The 9,255-nt window shown below is 47.2% G+C and overlaps 1 protein-coding gene across 1 annotated transcript; it reads left to right on the forward strand.

Annotated features, from left to right (window-relative positions):
- The first annotated feature begins 1,088 nt into the window (after positions 1-1,088).
- Positions 1,089-8,855, forward strand: GCM2 (glial cells missing transcription factor 2). The gene is made up of 5 exons (XM_007073108.2): positions 1,089-1,178; positions 5,265-5,517; positions 5,631-5,743; positions 6,135-6,260; positions 7,920-8,855. The coding sequence occupies exons 1-5, from the start codon at positions 1,089-1,091 to the stop codon at positions 8,853-8,855; spliced, it is 1,518 nt and encodes a 505-aa protein (XP_007073170.2).
- The last annotated feature ends 400 nt before the right edge of the window (positions 8,856-9,255 follow it).

A 9,255-nucleotide genomic window follows, 5' to 3' on the forward strand; every position in this document is an offset into this window, starting at 1 on the left:
TAAAGACGGTCTTTAAAATGTTGTTTTCCGGTGGATGGCGACTAAGAACTGAGAGTCCCCATCCCCTGTTTAAGCAGATAAGGAAACTGACGCTCAGAGAGAGCCTAGACGAGAGAAGGAGAGAGAGAGAGACAGAGGGCGAGAGCGCGCGCCCGAGAGAGCGCCAGAGCGAGCAGGAGCTTAAGCTCCCGGGGTCCGCAGAGACCACATCCCCCTCCCCGTCCAGCTACCTTTAGCCCGTCTTTCCCTAAGGTTCTCCGGGCTCACTTTCCGGGACTCTTGTCCCACCAGGCCACGTCCCTGCGCAGCCCCTCCGAAGCATAAGGACACCTTAGGCCCGCGAGCTCACGGCGACCTTCGGCATTCCTTCGGACGCCACACCACTACTCCCTAAAAACGAGCACGGACTCCCGGACGCTCACAACAGCTACGACAAAGCCCGAGACCTGGAGCGCGTGAGCCAAAGGCTAGCTGGTGTGGGCGCAGTTACCCAGACAGCAAAGGTCTTAAATAAGGTGCCCGGGAATTGAGTATTGGTTCTCAGAGGACTTGTCTGGAAAGCGTCTGTCTCAAAACCTTCCATCTAAACCCAATCCGAAACCGCAGAGGCGAGGCGAGGTGGGGGGCGGGGGGGAGGGGAGATTTCAACTTAAAAGAGACATTCCAACTTCCCACCTGCACCCTCGCCCCTTGACATCTTGGCTTCCCTTTCCCGAGGGCTCGGGTCCACCTGCCCCTCCGTTCCTAGTTCTGTCCGGGAGGCGGTGACCCGCCTTGCAGGTGCCGGGAGCGTGGGAGCTGACGGGGAGCTGGGAAAGGCGGAGCAGGGGGAGGTGTGTCTTTATAAATGCGCGGGCAGCGGTCAGGCGCACACGCAGCGGTCCGAATGGAGACTTTTCAGCACCGCGGCTGAGAACAGGGCTCTTACCCCGCGGTCACCACTTCCGGATTTCTCAATAAATTTCTCTCTGTCTCTCTCTGTCTCTATCCAATTCATTTTTTAAGAGGAAAACATCACCTTGCACATCTCTAGATTTTTCTTCTGTTTTTCAGGATCGTTGGTGGAGAGCGCAGGCGAGGTGGGGCAGATGCTGGCGGAGGCAGGGCAGAAGGAGGACGCCGTGTGCTCCTACGGAATGAAGCTCAGTTGGGATATCAACGATCCGCAGATGCCTCAGGTGCGGGAAACCGATGTGGGCGCGCATGTGGCTCTGGCCATCCACAAAAGGGCTGGTGGCGTTCAAGTTCTTGTAGGGACCGAGGAGAGACCCCCCCTCCCACCCCCACACCTCCCGAGAGTCCTCAATGGTTAGAGGGACCCCACAAAGGGCAGAGCTGGCTTTAGTGATCTGCCTTCTCCCAGCTCTTTCCTTGCGCTTATTTGAAACACACCCATAGCCCTGAGACTGTCAGGCCCTGGGTTCCCAGTCATCTGACGACAGCAGGATGCCTGTCTCTCACTTTCCTTCATCCCAGATAGAAATCAGGTGATTCTTTCTTGATCCGTTCTTTGAAATTCATGAGAAGGGTAGCAGAGAGTCTCAACAAATGTGGATTCCATTGCTTCTCATGCAGCAAAACTGTAAGATGCGACTATAAATCGGGGTGGCTCGAATCTTAAACGAATAGCGTGACTTGGGTGATTTATTCAGACGCCGTGGCTGCCTGCATGGTCATGCTAACCAGACCATAGGTGCAGAGAGAGACTCTGGAATCCAGATTTTGGACACAACTTCTGAGCTTACTTTTCTAATGACAAGGAAATCACCTTCTGTTAGGGTGAATTTGTTTTGTTTGTTTTGTTTTAACGGAACAAAGTAGTTTAGGGTCAAGTCCAGGGGACGAGCTGGGCAGTTACTGGCTTGGGGCAAAAGCTGAGGAAATGCCTTTGAAGTCTTGGGTTTAGGTAGAAGGAAAGGGGAGTAGCTTCCCAAGTATTTGCAAAGGTGGACTTCTAGCAATGTTGTGGCATAGGCGTAAGAGACATGGTGTTTATTCAACATCTATGATCTGCCATATTGATATTCAGATGGATAGCAATTCATTAGCAAAGTCAAGTAGCCTCTTGACTACTTTTTTGGATGTATATATGAGATCAGCGCTTTTTTGGATGTATATATGTATAGTAATTCAGGGTTTTTTTTAATGTTTATTTTTGAGAGAGAGAGAGAAAGAGAGAGCAAGTGGGGGAGGACAGAGAGAGAGAGAGGGAGACACAGAATCCAAAGCAGGCTCCAGGCTCCCAGCTGTCAGCCCAGAGCCCAATGCATGGCTCGAATTCATGAACCATGAGATCATGACCTGAGCCGAAGTCAGATGCTTAACTGACTGAGCCACCCAGGTGCCCCTGTAGTAACTCGTTTTAAAGCCTGCTACCTTACAGTCAACTGGGACCATTTGTGTGAAAGTGGACCACAGCATGGCAAAGACACCTCCTTCTCACTGACTTCCATCCAGAAATCTTCATAGGAAAAAAACCCAGGATCTTCCATTTCAGAAAAGAGCCACTTCCAAATAATGGGAAGATGGCTCCCTCTTTCAAGCGTTTTCTAGACTTCCGATGCAAATGTGAATTATTTTTCCTTTGGGAGACTGGTTCTTAAGCAGGGCATGCATGTAGCCTCTTAAAAGGGCAGGTGCACTGGGAAGCAGAAGTGGAGAAACAGGATCCTGGCCCTGCTCTGGCTAACAGAAGGGGCAAGAGTGACATTGGCCGGATGACCTTGAGATAGTTCCTGAATTTGCCTGAGTTTCAGGCTAAGATGATCTGTCATCAGGTGGTGGAACTAGATAACAATCTCAAACTGTCATCCAGATTTCCTGTCAAGTTCAGTGTGTGCATGCTCAACTGCGTGTGCACATGTGCTGACACATTTGAACAAATGCAACTCAATCCTGGAGTCCTCTGTTCTCGTTGTGATTTTAAAACATGGTCTCTGCAGCTTCATTTTCAGTGTCACCGCTTTGGTAGCTGGCATGAGATGGGGGCGGGGGGGGGGCATGATTCTCTATCCCTATGGGGGGACGCTAATGGAATCCTCTCTTCTGGAAAATTGTCTATTTTACTAACATCCTTAGATTGAAGTGTTCGCTTTAAAAACAAAGATATTAGCATTTAGATATTAGAGTTGTTAGTACATCATTATATATTTCATTTGTGACTTACCTTAAGTCAGCGTATTAATTTATGTCAATTGCAACATTTCTGAGAAAAGATAAATGATGCCTATTTGTAATAACGATGATTTCGACAATATCCCTGTGGTTTTAGAACCCACTGGAACCCAAAACTGCCCATTTACCTATTACTGTTGAAATGTTATAATACTAACGATGTAGCCAAGTCAGAATTGTCGGACCGAGAATAGTTTTTGCCCTGCAAATGTTAGATCTCATTACTTGGGGGTGGTGGGAGAGACAGAAGGTGCAAATGGCTTATTACTATGATAATACTCTTCTGGCCTCTACCCTGCGGGTGAAGCCAGTCGGGTCTGGCTGCCACAGATCTGTTTAAATACGAGTAATGCCACTGTAGAAGGTTATCTCTCTAACTTTGGCTTCCTTGTCTACAAAATAAGAGTATGGATGCCCATCATGGAAGGTTGTTGTAAGGATCATCGATAACTTCGTAACGTGGCTTTGTGGGCCATACTGTCTCTGTGCCAAATACCCAATTCTGCCATACACAAAAAATAGCCCTAGACAATACGTAGACATATGTGCGTGGCCATGTCCCAATACAACTCTCTTTATGGATCTTGATATTTGAATTTTATATAATTTTCTTTTTTGGGAGGGGAAGGAAGAAGAGAGAGAGAGAGGAAGAGTTGGAGCAAGCCAGGGAGGGCAGAGGGGGATGGGGAGAGAAAGAATCTCAGGCAGACTCCATGCCCAGCACAGAGCTGGACAGGGCTCCATGTGAGATCATGACCAGAGCCAAAATCAAGAGTCTGACACTTAACCCACTGAGCCACCCAAGCACCCCTGAGTTTTCTATAGTTTTCATGTGTCACAAAATATAATTCTTTGGATTTCCCCCCAACCATTAAAAAATATAAAAATCCTTCTTAGCTTGTGAGTTGTGTACCAAAATAAGTGACAGGCTGGATTTGGCCAAGGGCTCCAAGTGTGCCGACCCCTGCCCCAGATGGGACCTGGTAAATACTAAGTGCTTGGTAAAGGGCAATCTAATATTCAACTTCTGTGCAAGAAAGACATTACAGTATCCATACCACGTATCATGGGCAAAGACCACCAACCACGAATATCGAAGCAGTGCTCAGTATTTTATTTTTTTATTGTTTTATGGTTTCAGGAGTAGAATTTAACAATTCGTCACTTACGTATAACACCCAGTGCTCATCCCAATAAGTGCCCCCCTTAATGCCCATCACACATTTAGCTCACCCCCTACCCCCCCACCCTTCCAGCAACCCTCAGTTTGCTTTCTGTATTTAAGAGTCTCTTATGGTCTGCCTCCCCCTCTGTTTTTATCTTAGTTTTCCTTCCCTTCCCCTCTGTTCATCTGTTTTGTTTCTTAAATTCCACATATGAGTGAAATCATGTATTTATCTCTCTCTGACCGATTTCGCTTAGTGCTCAGTATTTATTTAAAATTTTTTAATGTTTATTTATTTTTGAGAGAGACAGAGCACAGTGGGGGAGGGCAGAGAGAGAGGGAGTCACAGAATCCGAAGCAGGTTCCAGGCTCTGAGCTGTCAGCACAGACCCCAAAGCAGGGCTCAAGTTCATGAACTGTGAGATCATGACCTGAGCGGAAGTCTGATGCTTACCTGACCGAGCCACCCAAGCACCCCAAAATGTCTTCATTTTTAATTTAACATTTAAGGATACCCAGAAGTGGTATACCACGGTGGTAAGGCAAAGAGGCTCTGTAATCAAACTGTTAGGGCTAAAATCCTAGAGCCATGTCTTACTAGATGTGTGACCTGGGGCACGGCAAATAACCTCTCTGGTCTCCGTGTACTATTGGCTTAAATTGGGACAATAAAAGTATCTGCTGTCGTGTGGGTTCTGAAAGGCCAGATGAACTAGTACATGGACAGCATTTAGAGGGTAATCGATGAACAGCCAGTCGACAGAACAGCAGGTGACATTGTGTGATAGCACAGTTTCTGTGGTTTATGACATCTCTGGAATGGAAAGGGGCCCTTCTTCACGCTACCGTGCTCGGGACAAATGCAAAGCGTGGCGTGTCAGGTGCGGCCTGGACCAACTCCACGGCCCTTCCCTCCCCTTTCCAGGAGCCGGCCCACTTCGACCACTTCTGCGAGTGGCCCGACGGCTACGTGCGCTTCATCTACCGCAGCGACGAGAAGAAAGCCCAGCGCCACCTGAGCGGCTGGGCCATGCGCAACACCAACAACCACAACGGCCACATCCTCAAGAAGTCGTGCCTGGGTGTGGTAGTGTGCGCCCGGGCCTGCGCCCTGCCCGACGGCTCCCGCCTGCAGCTGCGGCCCGCCATCTGCGACAAGGCTCGGCTTAAGCAACAGAGTGAGGGCCTTGTGGCCGCGAGATCCCTTTTCCCGACACCTGTGCCCTGTCCTCCTTCCAAAGCGGCCTGAGTCTGAGTTGCTATTAATCTTTCACTCCCTCTGGCTTTGCAGAGAAAGCGTGCCCCAACTGCCACTCGGCTTTGGAGCTGATCCCCTGTCGAGGGCACAGCGGGTACCCTGTAACCAACTTCTGGAGGCTTGATGGCAACGCGATATTTTTTCAAGTAGGTGGGGAAGGGGGGGATGTTCCAATGTGCGGTGGATTTTTTTCATCCTGCTTACGGACCTGACCACCTGCCATGTGCCTTAGAAACTCGGGACTAACCCAAATGCAGCGCCGTGGCCAGAAGTCGGTGCTGGGGAAATGAGCTCACCTTGTGTGTGCTCTTTAAGGGCTCTAAGCCAAATTGTAGTTATAGCTGAGTTAATACGGTGAAAGGATTGCTAAGTAACCTTTTAAGATTTCTGTTACTGACGCTGCTCAATAGTTTTTTCCTCTGTCGTTTTGAGAAAACAAAAAACAACTCGCGATCTTGGGAAAGGCGCAATTTTTGACAAACACAGCAAGGTCCCTTCCGAGGAACAAACGTATGATTTGTTTCCTTATTGATGCAGGCCAAGGGAGTCCACGATCACCCAAGACCGGAGAGCAAATCAGAGACGGAAGCTAGAAGAAGTGCCATCAAGAGACAAATGGCCTCTTTTTACCAACCCCAGAAAAAGAGAATTCGAGAACCAGAGGTAATGGGGAGCTGACATTACGCTGTAGTCTGTGTTCATTGTCATCACAAAATACACTGATTGTGTAAAATATGAATGTCATAAATTAATTAGAAAGGTTTGATTTTATGTGAAAATTGTATCTCCCACAAAATGTCATTGAGTCACCATTTTGGATAGGGTTTCTTTTCTTTTTTAAGTTTACTTATTATTTACTTTGGGAGAGAGAGAGAGAGAGGGAGGGAGGGGCCGAGAGCAAAGGAGAGAGAGAGAGAGGGAGAGAGAGAGAGAGAGAGAGAGAGAGAGAGAGAGAGAGAATTCCAAGCAGGCTCCACACTGTCCGTGCAGAGCCGGATTTGGGGCTTGAACTCACAAAGCATGAGATCATGACCAGAGCTGAAGTTGGATCCTTAACCAACAGAGCCACCCAGACACCCCTTTTCAGACAAGGTTTCTAATTTCTTCTTCTAAAAAAAAAAAAAAAAAGCAAACCATTTCTACTGTCAATGATACAATGAGGGTGTGTGTGGTCATCCGTATACAAGGGCAGTTACCCATTTTTAATAACGAGAGAAACATGTGCATACCAACAGTGAGTTAACAGCACATCCTTGAGAGGGTAGGGTCCTTGGCCTTATTTACATAGAACAGATAAAATTTCTTGGGGCAAAGTGATCCAGTTTGGCTTTTCAACCAAAGCATGCCAAGCAGACATGTTAGTCTGGGGGTAGGAGAGAGTGATGTTTGAGCACTTTCTATGTGCCAGGCACACAGGGTCTAAGAGCTTTCACACACGAAATGGTCACAAAAGCCTAAAGAGAAGGTTATTATTTTTGAGCCCCGTTTGTTTTTTTGCGGTTTTGCCGATTCTACGTTTGGTTAGAACTTATCTTTCCTGTACTAACTTTTAATTTTATTTGTTCAATTAGAATTACCTGCAATTCTTAGCACTTGCAAGGTAGGGGTAAGAGGCTCTGGGAGGCTAAAAGTTTCTATTTATGCACAAAGACACCAGATCAACTGTGCTAACTTTATTTTTTCTTCTTCAACAGTCTTAATTCTTTTTTTTTTTTTAATTTTAATTAGGCATCTGAAGCTCAGAGAGGTTAAGTAACTTGTTCAACTCATGAGGGACAGAGGCAGGATTTGAACCCAGGTCTGTGTCTCTATGATTATAAACATAGGATGAGGAAACACAGAACCGTCTACCACTCAGACCCACCCTTCCCAACTACCCGTGAACCCTCTTCATTCAGCAGGCTATTCATGCCCGGCCAAGCTTAAGTTCTACAGCCCTTGGACCGTGTGCCCAAATCACGTACCTGAGCAGTGCTATAACATGGCACAGAACCCACTAATTGGAAGTGGTTTTTTTTAATGGTTTTATTTTTATTTTTGAGAGAGAGAAAGAGAGAGAGAGCAGAGGAGGGGCAGAGAGAGAAGGGGACAGAGGTTCTGAAGCAGGCTTTGTGCTGATAGCAGAGAGCCCGATATGGGGCTCAAACTCACAAACCATGAGATCGTGACCTGAGCTGAAGTCAGATGCTTAACCGACTGAGCCACCCAGGCACCCCTGGAATTTGTTTTTATTCGGTGGTTGGCTACTTTTACAAATGAGCTTGCCCATGTAATTTACATTTTTATTTACAAATAAAAATTTATATCATTTTTTTTTTTTAGGTGGGGGAGAATCAAGACAACAGTGGACATTTCAACAACATATCTTCCTTGGAAGATTCAGAAGACTTTGATATAATTACTGACACCGGCTTCCCTATTCCAGCACAGCCTTGCTTTTCCTTCCCGAGCTCGGATGCTTACAGAGCTACCTGTGACCTTGCCACCTTTCAAGCGGACATAATGCCACCCTTTCAGAAATATCCAAACCCAAGAATCTATTTGCCCAGGGCACCTTGCAGCTACGAATTGGCAGGTCCTAGTTACACAAATCCAAACACACATCCCACCCTTTGTAAAAATTCCAGCAATCTCCCGAATGACACGGACTGGGTCCATCTAAATGCACTGCAATATAATGTCAACTCATACAGCAGCCTTGAGAGAAGCTTTGATTTCGCCAGTAAACAACATGGCTGGAAACCAGCTCTTGGAAAACCTGGCCTTGGGGAGAAGACGGACCATGGACAGTTCCAGGCCGTGTCTCCTCACCCTTATTGTAACACAGAGCTTCCCTGTCGGTACCTCACGACTCCCTCCGCAGGTGCTCCAGCACTACAGACTGTGATCACCACCACCACCAAAGTGTCCTACCAGGCCTACCAGCCCCCTGCTCTGAAATACTGTGACAACATAAAGGAAGTTAAGAGCCTTTCGGGGTGTAACTATGCTTCTGAAAACATCCCCGTGTCCATCTACCCGGAAGGTTTGGACTTGCCGACCACAGCGGCCAGGGCCTCTCCGGCAGGGCCGCTGCCTTTGAAAATTCCAGGTGATTGCAGAGCTATGAGACCCACTTTGGCTTTTCCTCAAGAGTCGGCTCCCTCCGGGACAGACGGAGCAGAGACTTGGGACGTGTGTTCATCTAGGTTGGGGTCGGCAATCAGTTATTCGGATGGGGTTAGTCCATGCTTTAGCTATGGCAGTGAGGACTTTTGAACCATAATCCTGGGCACGACATAGTATTGGTGTCCATGCAGGCAGGAAACGTGGAAATAGGAACTATCTCTTGTTGAGCTGGGAGATTGACCTAGGAGACACATACAATAATAAAAATGTTGATCAGTTGAGAAAATTATGGGTTGGGGGTGTTTAGAAAGTATAGGGAAATTTTGCGCAGCATTTTAAAACCTATCACATGACATAGAATTAGGTCTGAAATGTGACTCTCCCAAATGAACCTACAAGCAAACTGGATACCATGATGATCAATGAGCTAAATTCACTGGAGGAGAAGCCAAGAATCCTGATTCTCCTTCTAAGCCTTTCCCAGTTGACCATAGAGAGTTTCACAAATCCTTATCTGGCCTTAGAAGTTGTCAGAATAGCGTCAGGAAGA

Source organism: Panthera tigris, chromosome B2 (assembly GCF_018350195.1).
Source record: "Panthera tigris isolate Pti1 chromosome B2, P.tigris_Pti1_mat1.1, whole genome shotgun sequence".
Taxonomy (NCBI): domain Eukaryota; kingdom Metazoa; phylum Chordata; class Mammalia; order Carnivora; family Felidae; genus Panthera; species Panthera tigris.